At 33.6% G+C, this 24,842-nt stretch overlaps 1 protein-coding gene across 3 annotated transcripts in view; it reads left to right on the top strand.

Annotated features, from left to right (window-relative positions):
• The window catches only part of LOC138697521 (G patch domain-containing protein 2), a 43,038-nt gene extending 40,088 nt beyond the window's left edge, over positions 1-2,950 (top strand). For 2 of the 3 annotated variants that reach the window (XM_069822830.1, XM_069822829.1), the window contains one exon: positions 1,991-2,307. In XM_069822830.1, the coding sequence (XP_069678931.1) occupies positions 1,991-2,175 (185 nt within the window). In that variant the 3' untranslated portion in view covers positions 2,176-2,307. Of the gene's footprint in view, positions 1-1,990 lie in introns of all 3 variants that reach the window. The other variant, XM_069822828.1, reaches the window with a different exon arrangement.
• The last annotated feature ends 21,892 nt before the right edge of the window (positions 2,951-24,842 follow it).

Below are 24,842 nucleotides of genomic sequence, written 5' to 3'. Positions count from 1 at the left end.
TGTGGATTGTTTTCTTTTGTACCACCTCACCAAAGATACAGTTGACCCTATCATACTTTCGACGCCAGGGTAAAACTTAATTGTTTAAGTATTGTTTACTTATTATTTATACCAAATATTCAAAGTAAACAGAGGCTCACCGTTGCAATCTGAAGGTGCCAAGTTGGATGAATACAACAGATGTTAAGTTCGAAGTCACAGTCATGAGTATCAGAGCAAACCATTGCAACACATCTGAAAACATATGCATGTCTTCATTCATGAGCACCTAGACATTTTCAAAGCGGCTACACATTGGGTTCCTAGAAACTTGATGGTGGGTCAAAAATGCAAAAGATTGGTTCTGTCTCAGGAAAATTTTCAATACTTGAAGCAGACTGGGAGGATTTTCTGAGCAGGCTTGTGACCCAGGATGAAATGTGGTGTCATCACTTAGACCCGGAAAGAAAACAGCAGTAAAAACAGTGGAAGCACAAAGGACTTCTTCCTTCAAAGAAGTTTCAGTGCCAACTTTCTGCACGGGAAGTCATGGCGTCTATTTCCTGGAACTCACAAGGGATTCTTCTCATTGATTTTCTGCCCACAGAACAGACTTGCGACAAAAGATCCAGTTTTAATGCCCTGGCAAATTGTAAAAAAGTGTTCTGTTCCTTCAAGACAATGCACCATGCCACACTGCTCACCTGACACTGCAGCAACTTCATGACTGTGGCTTTGAACTTCTCCAACATCCTCCATATTCACCTGACTTGGCACTATGTTTTCTGCCATGAAGACACACCCGAGCATTTCCTCAATGATGATAAAGTCATATATGCTGTATCTGCATAGCTGGACGTCCAAGAATACTAATTTTTTTATATTGTGTTACAGCTGAGAAAGTTGTATTCAAGTGCAGGAAGACTATGTTGAACACAAACATTTTTAGCCCAATGCCATGTTCCCTTCCCATGAGACAGAAACTTTCCAGCCCACCCTCGTATTCATATCTGATCTGAAAATGATTAAAAAAATGACAGTTTAGTTTCTACAAACATGTTGTCTGTGAACTCTGTAAGTTTATGTACTTAAACTAAGAAGTGAAAGAGGTTGGTGCTGTCAAATTCTGCTACTTTTGCCATAGAACTTGAAGTAAATTGCATTATTTTTAGCAAAAAAAAAAAATCTTTACACTTCATGTACATGAAACTGTGTTAAATTGAATGATACATCTTCAGAGAAAAATTTGTATAATACTTCATATCTGTGTAATAATATTTATTTATTTATTTATTTATTTATTCTGGTGTAGTTAAGGCCATCAGGCCTTCTCTTCCACAACACCAGGAATACAAATACAATAATAGAAATAAACAAAGTAAAGCCACACAAAAATATACACAGGTTGCAGTCACACAAACTTTAAATGATTTATTAATTGTATCCTAACTAATTAACTAACATAAACAAGAATCTTGCAATTTTAATCTAGATTAAAAAAGAAAAAAAAAAAACACAAATCAATACTTCTAGCAATACCTAAAAACATTAACTAAGACAAAATTTTCCAATTTAATTTTGAATTGTGATAAAGTCCGGCAGTCCCTGACATCATTAGGTAGCGAATTCCAGAGACGAGGTATTTCTACAGTATAGGAGGATGAGTATAAATACGTTGTGATGAGGGATAGAAAGAAGTGCTTGATGTCAGTTTCGAAGAGTTGTAAGAAATTGAAAGCGCGATAACAGATAATTCGGAGTAGAAGTATGCATGATTCTAAACAGAAGAGACAGTGAATGTATTGTTCTTTGTTCCTTCAGACACACCCATGAAAGTAATACATTAAGAAAAAATTGCATGATGCCTGTTTCTTTTTGAATGCTGACTTCCTGAACACTTGTTTTTCGTATGAAAATGTTCTTTTTAAAAATAATACCTTCCAGTATTTTTTTTTTTTATATGTATAAAATTTCTAATTAAGGATCCAGTTTTCATTATTGTTTTCTGCAGATGTTGGCAGCTCAGCACCATCAATTCCTGAAAGTAATGTTGGTCCCCAGCTGACCCGTGGACTGGGTTGGGAGCCTGGAACTGGACTTGCTTCACAAAGTAATGGCATTCAGGAGCCTATTGTAACACCCATCCGCCCAAAATATGTTGGTCTTAGCCACATTTCCAACCATAAATCAAGTTAGTTATATAGTAAAAGGTATAATTTGTGATTGTTTATTCCAGGAATGTTGATCAATCTAAGAAGATAAATATGAAAAATATCAACTGAATATCTTTTTGTAGAAAGGATAAAATGGCACTGAATGTCATCACAAAGTATGAAAGTTAGCCTTAGAAGTTTATTTTAAAGTCATTAATTTTATTATTATATTTTATTAATTTCTTTGAGGCTGGTATTATTTATTCATGAGAATAATATGAATGTCTTATGTCGATGTTAAGGAAACATCTACTCTTGTCAACTATATTCTATCAGTAGTTTGAAATTGGTAGTAAAATATGTACATTGTAAATATTATTACAATATGGTTTTGTGATCTCATGAAACATATTCTGAAAGTTACTATTTTTTTTTATCTGTAATATAACGTTATGTTTATTAGTTTTATGCAAGGAATTTTATGTATATTAGTTACTAATTTGTTTGAAAGTTCCTTTGCGGCAGTTAATTTTTCAAGTAATACCTACATTGGTAGTTTCTTCATTCAGTCTTATCTCTAAAGTGTGAATTCTGTCACGTCATTTAATTTCCATGTTTAACCTGATTAAACAGTTCTTAGAAGTAATATAACTGAGAATTCTATATTTATTTCTCTGTTTAAAATTGAGTTATTTTTTAATTGTGTATCATATATACACATTTTATAAGCAAGAAATCGATTAAAAAGTACAGTTGTATGTGGGAGATAATATAATTTAACAGCACAACATCTATTTTCTTGAGTGAGCTAGTTACCGTGTTAAATGCAGAGGGTGCAGCAGAAGAATTTGTCAGTTTTAAAGCAGTGTAGCATACGGAATTTTAAAAGTATTGTGAAAGTCTATTATTACACAATCAGAGGGCATAAAGTGTCTTTTTAACCTTCTGTATTTTTTTTTTTTGCAAATGATTTCATTTAAATGTGTCCGCACACATTCTTGCAGGCTTGCTTTGAGGTATTCCCAGAGAAATTAATCACAAGCAGATAGTTGAGTGAAATCTGAAGGGCAAGATTATTACCACTCTGTGAAATAATATATTCTGGAAAATTTCTCGAACTACATCTTAGGCCCGTAACACACTTGCAGAGTTTTCGCCAGCGAGAAATGTGTTGCGAGAAAGAGGCGAAGAGCCTTCCTCCACACACTTGGCGAGTTCTCGGTATCACAGATCACACCTCACTATGATCATCTATGCACTGCCTTCATGCAGAAAGCAGTTTTCTGATTATAGTAATGACTCGTTGGGGGAAATATTTTAGGTTATGTATTTACGTATATTGTCATACTTAAATATATAACCTGTAAGTATATTGTCGTACTTTACAAATTACGTACGAACGCTATGTTGAATCTGAGTATTCAGATGATGAGGAAATGGAGTTACATGAACATATTTTGTTAATGAAAAGAAAAAGTAGGCCTAAAATTAAAGCCAGAAATATCTGAAAATTGTATCTTACGAAAATAAGGGCGAGTTTTGGACACTGGTTTCGATTTGAATGATGATACGTTAGGCGTTATTTCAGGTTCAATGGACCACAGTTTTTTGCCATTCATGATATGATTGAGGATTCTTTGCTATGTTGTGATTAAAATTATGTAAACTGTTAAGATATATAGATACATTATTTCAAATGTTTAATTAATACTATTAAATCTCATCAAAATAAAATATAGCCTATTTATTTTCAGATAATCTCCAGATTTCTTCTTAAAGTTTCGTGTTTTTATAGTTTTCATCCCGTGTATCATATAAATAGGCCTACGGGTGACATCATACAAGTTCGATAAGTTTCTGACTGCAATTATCAGCCATCTTTCCTCATTTTCAAATAAAAGCAATACAATTCATTGCCACCTGTGATGTCTTTTTCTACATTCAATCGTCATAAAGAGTATAAATGTCAAACATCTTTGATAAATGTGTCAAGAAAATTCGCTGAGCTAGCGATTGCAGCGAGAAACTCATGCGAGGTTTTTGCCTTGAGCGAGAATCTCTTCCAGTGTGTGGATGTCCATTTGAATCCATGTTATCAATTTTTTAATTTTCTCGCAACACATTTCTCGCTGGCGAAAACTCTGCAAGTGTGTTACAGGCCTTAAGATAGTTACAAAGCATGGCATAGGCCTGATTATTCTCTTGGCCTCTCTGTTTGTGATTACTTTCTCTGGTACCATCTCAAAGCAGGAATATTCAATAATAGATTTCAGACTTGAAAGTTCCTTTGTGTCAGGAAATTGTATCAGTATTGGAAGACATGGCGAGGAAAAAAATGGGAAGCTTCAAAACAAGGCCGCAAGAGGGATTGGCAAATAGTGGAAGATATTTTAGTGAAATAGTATCTTAACACCTTCAGCTGTTTTTAGTAAACAGAATGATACTTAATGTCAAGGTTTTCGTAATTTTAACAAATCTTGACGTGTACAAACTCACACATTATTTTTCTATCTTGTTCATTCACAAATTTTTGCTAACATATACGAATTAAACTTTCCATTAATTTTTGCGATTTTTCTGGTACCGTAACAAATTAAATTTTGTTTATATTGATGATTTATATTTTTCTCTATTTCTGTATTAACTGAATCATTAAGTACAGTTTAACCAGCGAATAGGGATTATAAAGAATGGACACTGAGCGAATTTTCTTGTGTTTTGTTTCTCTGTGCTCCGGCGTTTAGTTCCACTTTCAAGCGCTAGAGGTTAGTGTAATCGAGCATATACTAAGATAATAATTGAGTATAGAGTTGAGACACGGGATCCAAACATTGCCTACCTTATTGCATAATCCAGTAACACTTCGCTTCAAATAAATTCAAGTTAACAGCTTTTCCTTATTTCTCAGTGACGAACTAGTTGTAATAATACTTTTTTATATTTCAGATATAATAAATTATGTTATAAAATAATATACAATGAAACCTCTCATTTACGGATATCGAAGGGACGTAACAATCTGTCCGCATCTCGGAGGTGTCCTTAATTGGGAGGGAGGCTCCCCAATCTAACAGTAAATTTATAATATGCTTTATGTATCCCTTCACGCTTTAAATGAAATATATTACTGTAGTTTAATTCTAATACAATCTACTGTACTACAGTGAATTCTTTGCAACTTTGAACTACAGTAGATAAGACCGAAAAAGGAAAATACAATACTGTGCAAGGCATTTTTATTCTAGGTCTACAGTTATGCAGTACTGTAATTTACAGTTTTCAACTTAACCTTTACATTCAGGTGCAATGTCTCTCGAAACAGAACAACTGATTGAAGTGAAGAGAATAATCCTACTAACCCAGTCAAGTGTTGAATACAATTTCACAATTGCGGAAACCTTGGACCCATCAGACAGGTTAAATTTTTTGATTTTGTTTATCCACCCGCTTCCAGCTAACAAGGGTTAGCCGGCTAGGCTAGTGGTAGCTAGTGGTAGTGTTAAAGAATTTCTATACAGTTCTCAAAACTAAATTTTCCAATTTTGTAACACATTATGTCTTGAAATCCAAGTTCTGTCCGTAGTCAGGAGGTAAAGCAAGCTTTAGGACTGTGAAACAGCTGTCCGTGTCCGTGTCTGAGAGTGTCCGTAAACGAGAGTTAAATTCATCATTATTTCTATATTATTGCAGTTGGGACATAAAAATCCGCCCGTATATGAGGAGTGTCCGTATCTTGGGGGTGTCCGTAAGGAGAGGTTTCACTGTAATACATTATAAAATTATGTATCAAATTCGTTTAATATTTGTATATAATATAATATAGGTATATGGTTTTACTTCTCGTAAGAGTTTTGTTTTTCCATTTTCAGTGCTATCAAATCATTACATATTTTAATTGTTGTTGGGGTCAACGTCTCAACTCTCATTATAAAGGAACTCTATATTCTAGACATTACAGTTAAGACGGATTTATTATTTTATGGATCCAATTTATTTTGAGTACATAATGTACCTAGATGTATTAATTATGTGTTATATTTCCACTGTGTCGACTGCTAGCTGGTGTGATGTCAGCGCCAACTCTAGGGAGAAAGCAGAATCTCACGCTCTAGCCGACTTGAAGGTCATTGAAATCAGTCCGGCTACATCAAAGGTACCGACGCGAAGTGTCCATTCTTTATAATCCCTATTCGCTGGTTTAACCATCAAATACTTCTCAAAACTTAATTTCGTCCGTGTTTATAGAACTTTTCTTTGTCACACTTTTGGGAAGCTTTATATTTAGCTATCATCTTGCTGATAGTAATAAATGCTACACTTGGTGCTCTTTTCTTCTTTAGAGCCATGCTAAGAATCTTCTCCAATGCTTGATTTTTGTGTGGGCACAAAGTTAAAGAAGTTCGGCAAGCAATGTGATTTGAAACATTGTTCATCAGTAATGATTAACTTTGGTGTGTAATAACTAATTACTTAATTGTAAAATTATGAGAGTTAAGAGTACAGTTATTTTGAAAATTATTTTTTCATGTTACACTGTCTATTATTACAAGAATTAAAATATGGCATAAGATTTGTGAATTGAAAGAAGTAAATTGATCATCCATGCTATATCGTATAACACACAATTTATTTCAGTATGAAATGAGTGGTTACATTATGATATGTTACAATCATTTTATCAGTCAGTCAGAGATTAATTAGTGCAACACAAAAGAACGTGGTCACAATTAAAACCAGTAATGTATTTCGCACTTTGAGAAATTAAACCAAAGGCTATCACTATTATAACAATATTTATTTTAATTTAATTTGATTAAAATGGGTAAGGAGGTGAGTTGATAATTGACCTCATGTTCTGCGACCTTTGACATCTTATGCATCCCCTACTTTAATCTTTAGCACCTTTATTGAAGATAGCGCTGTTCGTAATCAGTACTTAAGAAAGCTCACTTAGTTCCATAAAGTAGCGCCCAAAAATGCTGTTTCAAGAATGTTGACTTTGCAATTTGTAAACTTCCTATATAGTATTGGAACAGGAGCATTATATTTTGGTAAATTGAGAAAACTTGAGGTAATGTCATGGAAAAAGAAACTAATTTGTTTTTATGAATGTTTAAATAGTAATATGTATTCATTTTACGTACATTATAAACTAATTATTGTACAACAAAGTATCTAGAAAATATCTCTTTGTTGCGTTATGAATAAGATGTATTCTTTCTTGAGTTCAGTAGCTACTTTCATTTAATTTGTCCTTTGCATTTGTGAAAGGATTGTTGAAATGTTTATAAAGATTCATACGTTACGATTTCTTTAATATACAGGACTTTGGTAGACAATCATATTCGCATTTCTCTTTAAAGAAATGTCCTGTTAGTCCTTGGTGGCACATACTAATAATCTTCATAGGTACCTATGCTGATTTTTATTTGTATTAACTGATTTTTGTTTTATGAATTTTGGTGGATTCTGCAATCAACTTTTCGGAACATTTCGTTCAACTTTTCTGCCAGATTCAAGGTCACTTTCATTTTATCATCTGTTTAAAGTAACTTGAGAAATTATTGAACGCGAAATAGACAGCTGTATAGAGTTCATGCAATTGTAGGACATTCTTCTGTTCGAGATATGTAAATGGTTCATTGAATATTTCATATGTATTAAAACATATATGTGTATTTCTGTCTAACATTTTGAATTTGTATTTTGTGTGCCACAAAATAATAATTATTACATGTTCAAGAGAAAAGGAGGAGATTAAGTTACAATAATAAAGAACTCTGATTTTTTATTTAATATCTATGTGCTGTCTTTTCTTTGAAAGCTTACAAGGTATCAGCTGTTTGATGTCATAAATCTGGGACAGAGAATACCATCAGAAACAATTTGGTTTACCTAAATCTTTAATGGATATCATTGTCACAAAAGTTTTTAAAACATCATGTCAAATTTTAAGTAATCATTTACACTCTTAAAATATATTTTAATTAGATTTTAGTAGTAATTTCTCATAAAGAAAGGGAGACATCTGCCTCACAGACGAGGTGACCATTCAGATTCAAGAATTTAATGTAATTAACATGAAAACTACTAATTTGAAAACTAGTACAGAGCGTTTGCCTACGGATGGGGCCAAGAAAGCGGCCTGCCTGCGGTGTCACTTGCTGGAATCGTCTATCCGTAAGCTTCCGCTTTCTATACTATACTCTGTAGGGTTTTAATTTTAAAAATTTAGCAGCAGTAAAGACTGACGTTTTTGAAACACTAACTTCCTGTGAAACACATCTTAGAGATTTATTAGGAGAGCGTGTAAATGATGCACTGATTTTATCAATTTTTTCTCCCGTCAATACTCTTCGTTTTCACTTAGGAATTGTAGCATTTATCGACCCTGTTGTCCTTAATTTGTTAACAAGACGTCTAACAGTTTCTCTACCCTGAATTGGAGCACCCGAATATTTCATTTCAAATTGCCTACGCACCTCTCTACATGACTCTGTTTTCACATATGCATCATACTTAAAAACTCTCTGTTCAAGCGTGAATTTTGCATTTTGCATTGTTAACAAATTTTAGACACACGCTGAATATTTATGCAACTGTGTCAAGAAACTGCACTGTACGTGTTAAATACTGCAACATCTGGCTCACAACTGATAACTTGTCGACCTTGATGTCCTTGATTGTCGAGCGTGTCTCAACAAGTGCGTGCACAAAGTGGCGTATCAGTACATGCCGCTTTCCTGGCCTCACCCGTAGGCGAACGCTCTGTATTACCAACTATAAAAATTACTGTAACATTTTGATACAATCACATTAATATGTAGAATACAAATGAGTATTTAGTATAAATATAGAGTCCTTAAGAATTTGTAGACAAATAACTTACTTTGTATATCATGCTGCAGTATACCTAGAGGTTTCGAATAATTATTGGTATATTTAAAACAACTTCCCCAAGCTCCGAAAAGAAGACCCATTACCTCCCATGCATGTATAGCTATATTATAATTCTCACTGAAGTGAGGGATGCATGGACGATAAATTGCCTCCTTTTCGTCATTCACTTGTTTTGCCTATTGTATGTGCTGCTCCATTCTCCCAGTGGGATCCAGAATAAGGCCTTCTTCTCTTCCCGTCAATCGCTATAATATCAGCTCGTCGGTGGCTGCCATCGGTAGAAATGCAATGGAGTTCTTCATACACCTTCCATTTAGCTTTCCGTAGGGCTGTAGAAATAGATGAATGCACATGGTGATGATGGGTGTAACGAAGGAGTTCTCCCTTTGGACAAAACCTTGGTACATGGTCAAGGGTCTTGATGTCTTCACAGCCAGGCTGGCGGCAAAGCGTTGTTTGCAGACTCCTCCCAGGAACAGAACGAACTCCTGATATATTGCAGGATATTTTAAGAGCATTTGTCCACTCGGAACACGAGAGATTTTTCCTGTTATTCGCCCACTTATTTGCTTTGGGACAGTCACCGTAAACTTCGACTCCTTTCCCCTTTTGAGGTAATCTACACTATGCCTCATAGAAATTTAACTGTATTTTCTTACAAAGCCAACGATCAGATTTGGACAAGGTCTCTTCATCACACTTAATATTTAAATGAGATAGTGCTTCTTTCTTCTCTCGAAAATTCCTACATCAGTGCAAATGTTCATCTTGTATTCGCATTAATTTTTTAGCTATATTAAAATGCTGGATGTAAGCTTTCCATGCAGCTCTAACCAGTCCTAATCCCCGATGATTCCTTGATGTATATACCATGTCATTTGGGCAGTCATGAGGTAAGCCAGTTATTTCTTTTACTATTGTTCTTAACATTTTATCAACATCATTTAGGAAAGAGGAGGGGATTTTGTTTAAAGGTGTACTTTGAAGAGAATAGACTAGTTCTGGCCATACAAACTGATTAATTATGTTTAATTTTTTATTTCTTTCTTATTCTACTCTGTATTTATATTTGTAAATCATGTCATGGAGAGGAAGTTTGTGGTAATAAATAATAATATGAGTAAATTTATGAAACTAACTAATATCTTAAAAATTTTCTGGTTTAATCATGTTCCCCATTTTGATGTTAAAGGGATGAGCACTAAAAGCCTGTTGGGTTAGAGGTTCAGGGCTAACTTAATCCTCATGTAGATCTATTTTATTGAGTGTTGTTAAGGATTAAACTCTTTCTGTGGTGATCTCATGGATAAATTTCCAAAATTGAACATGGGGTATAACTGTGGATGCCGATTGTAGCTTTCCAAGTGAAAAATTTTCATCTTACTACTACTTTTCATGGATAGTGATGCCTGCTAACTGCTGACATTCATGCATATGCTGAAGATCAAATAGTTAAGCTTGGCCTAGTTGAAAAATGTCAACAACTTAGTTTCCAAGTGCTTGGCATTGCAAATCAACTTAACAGGTTTACTCATCAGATACCAGATTTGCAGTCAACAAGGACTGTGTGGTCCTGAAGAAGGTATTCTGGGTTACACTTACCTTAGTAGTGTCCATTAGTGTCTTATTGTTACTTTCTCGTCATCAAGCACAATAAAATATTCCATCAGGATTTAGGATTTAACGAGGTTTCAAACTAAAGCCAGTTTTCTAATGACACTATTCAAAGAAAATACCATAAAGGAATGTGAACTTGAGGCACAGTGTGATTAGATTAGATTAGATTAGGGCATTACTAGTTCTTCTAAAAACATTTTCTCCCATTTTATTACTGTGTGTATATGTTCATATTGTACATAATTAAAATGACGTTTTATAGTGAACAAGTGTGCTAGGAGGAGTTGGAGATAATGTTACCCTAAAACTCACTTCAAAAGATTTTCAGTTGTTGCTGCTACCTGATGTTTTTTTATTCAAGCAGCATTATATGAGGGTGTACCATGTTCCACTAATGACATTCTTGGAACCCATGTATTGGTAGAGATTACCTTTGCATCCTTGGCTAGCATGTGGTACCTAAAATTGATACTTGACACTGTAGAAACTTAGTTGACTAATTTTAATGCAGATTGAGACAGAAGGAAATACAATTCTAGAAAAAGAATTCCCCGAGTTTTGATGGGAGTCCACCTGTAGGCAACTAGTTTCGCATAACTGTCCAAAAGCAGCATATATACAGGCAGTCATATTTCCTGCACATGCGCAATGTGTTGTCTTGGGACTTTGTAAAATTAGGTGGGTCATTTTTTGGAACTTAGTAGAATTATGTGGCCCATTTTTTGGATCTTAGTAAAATTAGTTGGCCCATTTTTTGGATCTTAGTAAAATTGGTTTGGCCATTTTTTGGATCTTAGTAAAATTAGTTGGGCTATTTTTTTGGATAGTAAAATTAGTTGGGCCATTTTTTGGATCTTAGTAAAATTAGTTGGGCTATTTTTTGGATAGTAAAATTAGTTGGGCCATTTTTTGGATCTTAGTAAAATTAGTTGGGCTATTTTTTGGATAGTAAAATTAGTTGGGCCATTTTTTGGATCTTAGTAAAATTAGTTGGGCTATTTTTTGGATAGTAAAATTAGTTGGGCCATGTTTTGGATCTTAGTAAAATTAGTTGGGCTATTTTTTTGGATAGTAAAATTGGGCCATTTTTTGGATCTTAGTAAAATTAGTTGGGCTATTTTTTTGGATAGTAAAATTAGTTGACCCATTTTTTGGATCTTAGTAAAATTAGTTGGGCTATTTTTTGGATCTTAGTAAAGTTAGTTGGGCCATTTTTTTGGATAGTAAAATTATTTGGGCCATTTTTTTTGGATAGTAAAATTAGTTGGGCTATTTTTTGAAACTTAGTGAAATTAGGTGGGCCTTTGTTTGGAACATATTAATGAGAGATGTGCTATTTTTTTTTTGAGCTATACGTCTCCCTAAATAAGTGAATTGGGATAATGAGAAATCATGTACCTAGAAGTAAGGTTTTAAGAGTGAGATGCAGAGAACTCTGATCTTGATACACTGTAGTACATCACAAAGTCGTAAAATTGTTCGGAATTATTTTACGATTATACATTTATTATTAATTTGTTCAGTGCCATTACTTCCTTTCTATGAAAAGTTACATGAAAACTGCCGCATTTTCCTGTCTTGCTCATCTAATTGTATTGTTAACTGAAATATAGACGAAGAATTTAGACATACCATATTTACCTGCGTAATGGGTGCTCCCGTATAATGATCACACCCCAATTTTTCGCGTTAAAAAAAAAACAAACAAAAACTCCCTGCGTAATAGACACATAGAGGAATGTGAATCTGTGACAAATGATAGCAGTGATGAGGTAAGGCTAGTGTTATTAATAACAATGTAGTGTCTTGTCTTATTGTCACTGTATTCATTGGTATAAGTTCTGTTTATACAACTGATGCTAACTGTCGATCATCTTAAGTGCGATGCAATTGATATATAAATTAATCGTGGTCCATATATCGTCACGTATCCTATCGATTATTTCAGCATTTGAACTGGTACACCTTTACTACGTGTTTTTTTTTTTTTTTTTTTTTTTTTTTCCCCCACTAAAATTTTTGGTGAAACGAGCGTTGAGCGGATTCCGCCGATTTTGGAATAGACACCGACGTACTTGAACTGCCAACATAGAAAACAAAAAATCACACTCAATCGCTTTCATCTTCATCTTCACGGGATAATAAAAGCCTAAACTAACCTAACCTAACCGCGTCGGTATCTATTCCAAAATCGGCGGAATCCGCTCAACGCTCGTTTAACCAAATTTTTTCCTCGCATAAAGGATGTATCCTAGTATTTTGTTATAAAAATCGAAAAGAAAGTGCGTCTATTACGGGGGTAAATACGGTATTTTATTGTGTTTTTAGATCGTCACTGATGTATAAAAATCAGTGATATAATATTTTAACTCTTTATATAGAAATAGATTTATTTATGACTGTGGATAAGAAAGAAGAACTTGTATATGGGTGTTCATATTGCTATGCTGACAGTTCCATTCTTACGAAAATATTTATACCTCATTCCAGAGAACTTGTGGTATTTCAAGAGAATATCATATTTTAATATTACCATATTTATATTTAACATATTTTATGATTTAAGCAGTACCTGTTCGTATGAATAGAATGTAAACATTTTTCATTTAGTATCAATATTGATTAACACTGTTTTTCTTTACATTTGATTGTGCAAGGAGATGTTTTATTTTTTTATTTTTAGGATTTGAAGTAAATTCTTACGCAATATAGTACTGCAGTGTATTTATTTTATTTTGCTTTTTAAGTAATTAGTATAAACATTACATAGAAGGAGTTCTGCATTATTTTAGATCTCTTATTCTGTTTTAGAATGTGATTGAAATAGTGGAAGGTGCAAAATCAGTTATAATATGATATTTTGAGTTTACAGACTGCTGTTTTGTTTACGTGACAATATGGATAAGTTATATTATTATGATGTAGCCTACCGAAGTACATATGATATTTCCGTGCAGATATTCTGCGTCATCATATGATGAAAGATGATAAGATGGATAAGATCGATATCATTAGTTTGTTAATATTTGTCACTAGTATAAATAAATGTAAGGCAAATAGTACAGTATTAGCAGTTATAATTTCACTATGTTACAAATATTTAAATTGTTTTGTCCAAGATGGAAGAAATTGTACATAAATGTTCAAGTAGATTTTCAGACGCTTGATACTGATTTAACATAAACCCTTCAGTATGGACTTCAATTTACAACTGAATTTAGTATGTACCATATGGGACAAAACCAGAATTTCTGGCAGTTGTACTAATACTAAATTAGAAGCCAAATATTTCATATTCAACTTTCAACATATTTCCTCAATCATAAATTGAGTGCAAAATTGTCGAATTAACGAAAACAAACATCTCACTTGACGATATATGTCGGAGGAAGAACAATTGTTTTCAAGAAAGTGGAACTTGGCCTCTAAAAATACAATATTTTATTATGATTACTATAATTATCACAAGTATAGTTTAAAAATGCTTAATCAATTAATAATTTAAACATTGAAAATTAAGTTATTTATCAAAGTTGATACTAACAAGACACCACTTATGAGGCAACTATGATAGGAGATAATAGGGTAGTGTGGCCAGTTTCTTTCCCCCTCCATTGCATACATAGCCAACTAGCTACATATTACACTAATCAGACTTCAGATGTATACAGTGCCTACCAGATTAGGGTGACCAGACGTCCTCTTTTGTCTGGACATGTCCTCCTTTTTAGATCTTTGTCTGGGGTCTGGGCAGATTTTAAAAAATCAAGAAATGTCCTCCTTTTCGTAACTTATATGCCTGATATTTTGAAATTATCTGATTTGATGCCTTTTTCAAGTAACTTGCCTGTAGGTGGCAGCAGCATCGACGGAATATACTCTTTGCCAATGATCATAATAACTCTCTTTGTTATGGCCATTGAGAGATCTAGGTGCGAATGTAAATTTAAAAAGATATTTTCTGTCCTCTTTAATAATTATAGTCCCTTGACTTTCATATTAACTAATTATTATTAAGTTTTTCCATAATTATTTTGTAATAAAATAGAAGCCTAAATCTGTACTGTAAATATTTTGTAATAAAATAGATATTGACGTTGACATGAGAGCAACAGCTGGATATACTTGCTGGGATCATAAAAAAATGAGGACATAATGCAAGAACTTCAAATAGAACCCATTATGCAGATCATCAGCAAATATCAACTTCAGTGGAAGGGTCATCTCGAACGAATGAATCGATGCAGAATTCCAAAAGCACTGTTTCATTGCCATCCGTATGGCAAAAGATCTCTAGGCTGTCCGAAGAAGAGATGGACTGAAAATTCTAGTTTGAGACCGTAACAGGCCACTTGGCCTAATACTTGTTAGGAAGATGACGACATAATTTAATATAGACCTAAGCCTAAATCTAAGTACATAATCTTCTGTCCCCTTTTTTTCGAACAATGTCCTCCTTTTTGAAGCTTTGTGTCCTCTTTTTTATCAATGTGCGTCTGGTCACCCTACATCAGATGCTGCTAAATCTTTTTAAAATATTGGGGAAAATTAGCCCCCATAGGAGCAAAGTAGCCTCGTTTTACGGTATCCTTTACAATTTTTCAATTTAGTTTAATTCAATTAGTTTGAGTCAGTATTTTGAGAATACAGTCTACTTATTGGAGAATGGATGTTATTCTGTGTACTCATTCTTCGGCCTCTGTAAGAAAGTAGTGAAATAAAGTATTAATTTTCTGTACCATAAAACTTTTATTTCTTCTTGGCCCTGAATTGTTTCTTTGAAGTTAAAAAAAGGCGATGTCAATGGCAAAGAGTTGAGAATGAAGTATTTGACTTTTTGGTAGAGGATTTATGACTGCAATAATGGAAATTTGTGCTAACAATGAATTGCATTACAGCATAGTAAAAGAGTTTTCATCTTTATATGAAAGTAATCATTTTAAGTGCCTATGTAATAGGAATAGACAGTGCTTTTCTTCTGAAGAAAAAGTTGGTGGAACTCTGTGTAGAATATATTATAGCGGACGGGAAATGATTAGGGGCCTACTGTCTAGTGCATGGGAATTTTATCATTTTTAACCTCCTCTTCGTCCAACTTTGAGACTTTGAAGGCTTAAGCAGAGTTCAAGAAAAAAACATAATTATTAACACTTGTTTGGTTTTACAATGAAAAGGCAATAAAAAGGTGCCAGAATGCCGTTCCGGCATGTTCTGCCAGAAAAAAGCACTGGGAATAGGTGTGTTTCTAACATGAAATGGTTAACTTAGAAAACACAGTGTTACTTGCAAGATGATGATCTAAATAAACCATTTAAGAAGGACTTTCGAACAGGAATTAATACAAGACTTCTTGATTTCCTAAATACATATTAATGTATGTGCAAACAGCAGATCTGTAGACATACGCATGGAGTAGCATGAAGTCCTTCCAAAATATTATCTTTCAAAGTTCACGTTTGGTCCAAAAACAGCAGTAACTCTGATAACGTATTGGTATGGATTTTTACTTATTGATGAAGGTTTGTGCATGTTCGAAAAGTTATGTTCTGTATTCCCTTTGCATGTAATTAAAATCTGCCTGAATAGTGATGATCTCTTTAGATAGGTAAGATATGTTTAACTTTTTCAGGTTTTGGATTGGTATTTGTCGTAATAAGCCAGTACTGTATATGGTTGTAAATGATGTAACGGTGTTTATAGGATTTGTGATGTGGTATAGTTGTCACAGAAATAGAGACTCTTATTCCTGGCATGTTGCTGTAGAAAATAACTAGTTTGTAGATTATGATAAAGGAGGGACTTGGCCAGCTTAGCTGTCCAGAGACAGGTATATTTTATTTATTTGAGATATTTTCCGTTTCCTCATTATTGAATACAATAAATTTGCACATTCTCTAGTGTTATGAAGTCCTATCAAAATTCACGAGCAAGTAATATGGCGACCAAAGAAAGAGATCTACTAGAGCATAGCTGTTACGAGAGAAACGAATTGCCTTCTCAAAATCGCCATTTCGATCGACCATTTTGGTATTATTCTAAAATTTCATAACACCCTTTTCCAGTAGGAACTGTTCCAAATATTCCAAAGGCAGTAATACTAGTTTGTAGGAGGTCTGTTGGACATCTGTTGGTGACCTATCTGATCCTAAAATCAAGCATATAGTAGAACGAGATTCAAAATCTGGACTGTATGGAAGCTGGGACAGAACAGTCTATCCATCATTCTTTCTTTTCACGAAACAGAACAGTTTATCCATTTTTTTCTCTTTTTTCTCTCCACATTAGAGGAATGTTTTTTTTCATTCTAGAACACTAGTCACTCAGTAAGGAAAATGACACAAGTGTTTTTGAGCGTCTTCAATATCTGAGAAATTTCATAGAACCAAAAAAAATCGGTATCACGAATATGATTTGATATTTATTAATACTAAATAATAATAATAATAATAATAATAATGATTTATTTTAGCTGGCAGAGTTAAGGCCGTAAGGCCTTCTCTTCCACTCAACCAGCAAAAAGTATACATACATATGTATCAACTTACAAAGAATTCAACAATTTGATTTAGATAAGACCTACATGTATACAAGAGTTATTTACGAATTAAACAACAAAATACTATGAACTATTAATTAAACACTGAAATACAAACTGTGTAGCAGAATTAAACTAAAATACATAGAATGTTAATATATTTCAAATAATGTTAGATAATAGAAAGAGATTATTATGAGACAATTTTGAAAATACAGCACTATCAGGATGCATGTCTAAAGGAAGGAGTAACAATGTAGACAGTGATAGTTTAAGTCAATAAGATTGGAGTGAAATGCTAAGAAGGTTATCTTTTAAACTGTTTTTAAAATTTAAAATTACTGTACACAGAAGATACAAAGAATCAGGAACACTCTATCTACATACAAGAAATACAAAAGTTAATGCACAGAAATATATGAAAAACAAAAATAAATAAACAGACAAAAGACTTTATACACAGAATCAATTTAAATATTATAATTTATAAGCAGATGTTTAATTTTTATTTAACTTAATAATAGAAAACGTTGAAACTTGAGGGTATGTTTTGATTATGGAGTTATATAATCTTGGTCCTAGACCAATATGTACAGTAAAACCTTGGATTATGAGTAACTTGGTTTGTGAGTGTTTTGCAAAATTAGTGAACAATAAGGAACATTTTTATTCAAACGAGTGATGTGTTGCAATACGAGCAGCACGATTTGTACGTAATTTGCGAGCAACAGCAAGAGGCAATGGAAGGGATCTCGTCTTAGAAGGAAGAGGAGAAAAGAGCGGACGAATTCCTCGCTTCAAATGAAATTATAGAGGCGTGTAAAAAGTGAGAAGTCCAACCTGTGGAGTAACGGTCAGCGCGTCTGGTCGCGAAACCAGGTGGCCCGGGTTCGAATCCCGGTCGGGACAAGTTACCTGGTTGAGGTTTTTTCCGGGGTTTTCCCTCAACCCAATACGAGCAAATGCTGGGTAACTTTCGGTGTTGGACCCCGGACTCATTTCACCGGCATTATCACCTTCATATCATTCAGACGCTAAATAACCTAGATGTTGATACAGCGTCGTAAAATAACCCAATAAAAAAAAAATAAAAAAAAGTGAGAAACAGTAGGCCTACAAAATTTTGTTGAAATTCACCACCCTGATAAGGTTGTAGCAGTGCGTGAGATAAATCTACTCAAAGACAACGCATGTTACATTTCCGCAAAATCCTCAAAACAAGGCAAAAGCATGTGTCATTGGATAGGTTCTTAGTCAAAGCAGAAGATTCCAGTCAGTCAAGCTGTCAGAAGTGATTCTGTTAGTGATAGTAAAATATTTTCTTTAAATTTTCAAGACGTTTACTAAACAGTAAAACAGGTGAAAGACACTTAAAAACAAAATACAGTAAAGTAATTTGTGTTGCACTATTGTATTGAATTTTACCCAAATTACACTGAATTTTATATGAATAAAAGATTGTGAAACGAATTAATCTGACTTTGAATTTTTTTTTATGGAGAAAGTCGCTTTGATATGCTAGTGTTTTGGATTAAGAGAATGTTTTCGAAACGAATTAGGCTTGTAATCCAAGGTTTTACTGTATATATTTCGTGTGTTTTGCAACAGTTCAGTTTATTTTCAACTGTTATTACGAAAGAAATGAAATCATTTACTATGCACTCACGTGTATTTTCTCGAAATCTATATGTCTGGCATCAGAATACTTAAGTATTCTTGCATCCTTCCCCGAGTCCTCTTATTTAGATGAAATTTTCTTCCTTTACTTATTCATTTTATTTGTATTTTATTATAAAAAATTATATATTGTTAAAGGAGTCCGATCTATTGTAATTAATCTATTCTTTAACAGTCTCCATGCACCTTCTACCCTCAAAATTGTATAACATGTTTTGTACATTTTATTAACATAATTAAATTATATTGAAGTGTAGTTCTTTAAGGGCCGTATTCATAGACATTCTTAGTGCAGGCTTCCGGTGGATGATCAGCGAATTAACGTTTTTCGTATTCATAAACCAGTGCTAGTGATATGATATGAATCCTGTACAACTAACCAGTTGATAGCCAGGGCTAGTTTAGCTAGCGACATGTCTATGAATAGCACCCTAAATATACTTCGTATAATGAAAAATTAGAATTAATTCTCCATTATGTGGAGAAAATAAAGTAGAATGGATGGAACTTATGTTCTATCCACCATACAATCTCCTGGAAACAACCACGATTTTGATTTCATGAATGATCAAATGTGAGGTCACAACTTTGAAGCTGACAGATGTCTGATAATATGGCGTGCGTTAGTGCCTTGAAATATTGAAACAAATTTCTACCGCAAGGGCATTTGTGAATTCCTGAAAAGGTGACCAAATTGCATAGTCTGATACATTATTTCGTAAGAGAAGCAGAGAAATGAGTTTTAATGGGTATGTTCTTGTGAATATTTTTCTTTGTTCTTGATATTAGTATGATTTCTTATACGATGCTCACATTTAACCATTACTCAAAACATTTTTCATAATTATTATTTTGCTGCATGCAGTCTTTTAATTACACAGTTCTCTCAGTTGCATCTGAAATGAAAGAGTCGAGTTCAGTTGATGAAAATGTGATTTATATATATAATTTTTTTTCTTTTTGTAGTCATAAACATGTAACATACATTAAATAAAAAAAATGACTTCTTATTCTTGAGTGTAGGAAAGATATAACAATCATATGATTCAGTTGAATTATTGCACATTGAATATTTTAAATGACTGTTATAACAGTTATTTTTCCTGACATTGAAGATTCTATATTCTGTATGTTTTGAACCTTTGAATTAGCATTGTAGTTCTGTAATAAGTCAGAAACCTTTCTAATTTACTGATATCAATATTCAATGAAAATTTGAAAATAAATTTGTAGTACAAATTATTAATAAAAATCTGTATTGCCGTTTGAACTAGAATTATTTACACAATGTATACAGCTGTATATTCCCTTCCCAAAGCATGGATTTATGATGACTAGTTCAATAATATCGATCACTTCTTTCTTACACAGGTCAAGAAAAAATTATCTTAATCTTTTTAAGCAATAGATGGGATCAAAACAAGTATAATTTGTTATGTTTCCTGAGGTTGAATGCTCTTTCTTATGAATAGAAAAACCTTTTAGCTGACGTACATTAAGTCACTAAATCAGTGTTGTTGTTTAGTCCACTATCCGAAAATAAGTTTGAACCTCACAAGTGATATATATTATTTTAATGTACCGAAGTACAATTGATATTTCCATGCAGATATTCTGCGTCATCATACGATGAAAGAGTAATGGAACAGAGAAAAATTCTCTCCGGTGCCGGGATTTGAACCCTGGTTTTCAGCTATACGTGCTGACACTTTATCCACTAAGCCACACCGGATACCCACCCCGGAGAGAATTTTTCTCCGTTCCATTACTCTTTCATCGTATGATGACACAGAATATCTGCATGGAAATATCATATGTACTTCGGTACATTAAAGTAATATATATGATATGCGTAAATCACTTCGTGATTTAAGATGGCGCTTATTCCGTCGGATCCCGGCCAACTAGTCACTCATAACGAGTGCACCTCAGCACATGTGTGGACTTCAGTCCTACGTTCATAGACATCTATGACGTAGTGCAGAGGGCGGACACTAGAGGGAACCCAAGAGTTGGAATTTAAACTGAGACGATTCTGTCTGATGCCGGGGTGGTATCCGGTGTGGCTTAGTGGATAAAGCATCAGCACGTAGAGCTGAAAACCGGGTTCAAATCCCGGCGCCGGAGAGAATTTTTCTCCGTTCCATTACTCTTTCATTGTACTCATAAGTGATACCAACAAGGCATCACTTATGAGGCAACTAAGACAGGAGGTAATAGGGTGGCCAGTTCTTTCGTCCTCCATTGCATACATCTCCAACTAGCTGCCAGCCATCGGCGTGGCTCAGTAGGTTAAGGCACTTGGCTGCCGGCCTGAAGTTGCACTTGGGCGCGGATTCGATCCCCGCCTGGGCTGATTACCTGGTTGGGGTTTTTCCGAGGTTTTACCCAATCGTAAGGTAAATGCCAGGTAATCTATTTTGAATCCTCGGCCTTATCTCACCAAATACCATGTCGCTATCACCAATCTCATCGACGCTAAATAACCTAGTAGTTGATACAGCGTCGTTAAATAACCAACTTTAAACAAAAAAAAACTAGCTGCATGTTACACTAATCAAACTTCATTTTTTAAGTTTCATTTCATTTATTGTATTCCATAGATCTTGAATTAACATTGAAGCAATAAGATGTGGAACAAGGTAAAATTTTAAAAGATTAGAATTTTTTAGCAAGATAAAGTTAGGCCGAGGATTCGCCATATGGTTGGGAAAAGCCTCGGCAAAAATCCAGCCAGGTAATCTGTCCAAGTTGGAATCGAACCCACCCCAAATGTAACTCTGGATCGACAGGCAAGCGCCTTAGCCGACTGAGCTGCGCCAGTGGCTAACATTTGTAATATCAAATAAATGTTTTATTGTATTTTTCCGTCATTGACTTATCACATAATATTATCTTTCTCAAAAGTAATACTTCATGTAATTAAATATCAAAATCAGAAGTATAATGGTGACTGATAATGCAGGTATAATTACTGCATTATCCAATCGAATTGGGGATGTTTGTTTATTAATAGCTATTTCATGAATATTCAATTTTGGAAGATGAAATTATATTTATTATTTGGAATTACTAAAAGGTAATTTTGAAATAGAAATTATTTCTTTTCTTGTAGTTATGGCGGCTATAACTGATGTGTTACCATAACATACAGTCTTCATTAAAATACATTTTTGGTATGCACCAAGTCGTATGGGCGTCCATTCTGGCAAAATTTCAAATGCTGTAACAAATCTTTGAGCCACTTTGTCATCAGTAGTCAGGCCATGAACCAATGTAAATTTTGTGACCTTGCCCAATGACGCCACATCTCCTCGATATAGGCATGAGAACGACGAAGTTGCATATAAAATTACCTGTGCCGAACAAGGGTGTAACCAACAAATTTAATCTATAATACACGTTTCAGGAGAAAAGAAAATAATTTCTGGGACATATTTCTTTAGGCCTATATTTACTATAGTCCCGTCGCTCTAATTTCCGGCAGCCAATCGCGTTGAAAATCTTTTACATTTAAACATGTGCGTCTTGTGATTCGCTGAGGAAGACGTTATTCATTTCTTAAGGCTCGATAAATACTTAATATAATCGCCCGCCATTTTGGCTCTTTCGTTGGCTTTCGCAGAAAGCACACGAAGACGTTATTTGCCGTTCAATTATTTGCTAAATTACAGTGCGTTTGATTTATTATCATAGGAGCTACGACATGATAATGTTTAACGGTATGGCAAATAGATTCCTCGTATGATAGCTCGGTAACGAAAGAAAAAAAATGGCGAACGATACTACCTACCTAGACTTTATAGAGCCTTCACTTCCTAAGACGTAAGCAAAGAGGAGTCACGCCGGGAATAACAGCGTCGCGACTATAACAACCATTTGATTAATCAAGGATACAAGTTTATTCAGCTATTGGGTGCATTCATTTGTTATAAATGAGATGCATTCATTTGTTATAAAGGAATGCCTCAAAATTACTTTTTCCACCGAAGTCACATATTTTATTAATTTGATATTATACCTTTTTTTTTTTCGAGGGAAATCTTCTGTTTGTAGTCACGCACAATTGTCACTTCTATGTCATGGTATTTTAATTATACTGTAGAATAGAAAACAACAATGTCGTCTAAGACATTGGTAAAGATCAAATGTATTTCAATGCATAACACCAAGAATAAACAATTCAGAATAAATGTAAGGCTATTTCGTTTATATAACGTCATTCCATTTTCGACCAATGAAATGTAATGAAATTTTGAATTCCAACCAATCACAGTCATACATCGCGATAATTCTTGCAGCTAGATTTATCGCTATCAATTTATCGCATGGTCGTTCTTTTGTTCAATTGGTGTCGCCAACTGTTTCCCCGTAAATCAATGAACATGAAAATCTATTAAGATGCATCTACACGGTTAACTTTTCTTTCAACTTTATGCATTCAATTTAAACTTGATTCTTTAATATTCTTCCCAAATTGTTTTGGTAGGAAACGAAACGACTCATGAAGACCAACAATGAAAATTTCATGAAAGATTATGTTTTCGTTTGTTTGTTGATTGAGAGTCTGTTATAATTGTTATAAACATATTTTAATTTCTGCAAACAAGCACAAAGAAACAATAGTAATAGTAATTTATTCACCATAAAGATTTTTACAAATCATGGCTTCGTCAATGTCATTATTGTGAGACATATGGAACAATGCGAGCATATTATTAATTACACTAGCCATACCCGTGCGCTCCGCTGCACCCATTAGAAATAAATATAAAGTAATTACGTAATTAAAATAGGACATTTGATCCAAGGAACATTCGTGTTTGATAGAAGGATAAATCGTTTATTATGTTACTTAATTTAAATTGTATTAAAAAAATTAAAATGCGATCATTTTGATCCAGTCATAAAAATTATTTTAGGAAATACAGGAAACGAATGTCTATCAAGTTTTCTGTGCATAAGAAGCTATTTTAATCTTACCTGTCCTTGATTCACTCAGAAGTTACTGTAATAACATTATAGCATTATGTCCATCTAGAGAAACTACACTTTCAAATGGTGAATAATAATTAATTATAGCTTTCGATTGTTGTCCAAGACCCCTTATAGACGAAGTCATTTGTTTTTTATTTCATTACACCACCTTAGATGGCGTTGTTATTGTAATTTTGAAACTCATTTAGGTCATTAAATATCAGTCCTATCAAAATTTTGCATGGAATAAGACTTATCGGGAATTATTTTTAAAGAAACTTTTGTTATATAATATTTTTCATGAAAATTAATAATAAGGGAGATATTTCGATTCATTTAATTCAAGCCCCCTTATAACCCCCCTTTTAAATAAAATATTTTGAATGCCATATAGCCTAAATTCTAAGTTACAACGAACTTAATTTATATTCCAGTTTTCATATAAATCGGTTCCGCCATTATCACTTGAAAAGGTAACAAACATCTAGACAGACATACAAACAAAAATTTCAAAAAAGCGATTTTCGGTTTCAGGGCGGTTAATTATATACGTTAGGACTAATTATTTTTGGAAAAACGAAAATTACCAGAAAAATTTCGGTTACAGATGTACAGGGACATCATTTTATTTTTACTAACATTTTTAATATTAACCTGGCTATACCTTTTGCTACCCCTTCCCACGACTGGAGTTCGATGATACTGCGTAAAATAAAAACAAATCACTTTACTAGGTATAGGAGAGAAGAAAAGTAGTCAATCCATTTACGTAAACTAGGAAATATCGCAATTTCGAGTTTGATAATTTTCATTAAGTTTTTGTGTAGTCAAAATACAGTACAGTATTAAAAATAAGTGTTTTTACTCACGAACTGAGTTATCCATGCGAACATATTCATTATGCAGTGTATATTATACTGTCTACAGTACATTAGCGTACAATATAGAGAATGAAGTTAAATTGTAAAATAATCATAATATGGATATTTAAACACATTTTTGAA

This window comes from Periplaneta americana, chromosome 4, assembly GCF_040183065.1.
Source record: "Periplaneta americana isolate PAMFEO1 chromosome 4, P.americana_PAMFEO1_priV1, whole genome shotgun sequence".
In the NCBI taxonomy this organism is placed as follows: Eukaryota; Metazoa; Arthropoda; class Insecta; order Blattodea; family Blattidae; genus Periplaneta; species Periplaneta americana.
This window is presented reverse-complemented; position numbering and strand designations above follow the sequence as displayed.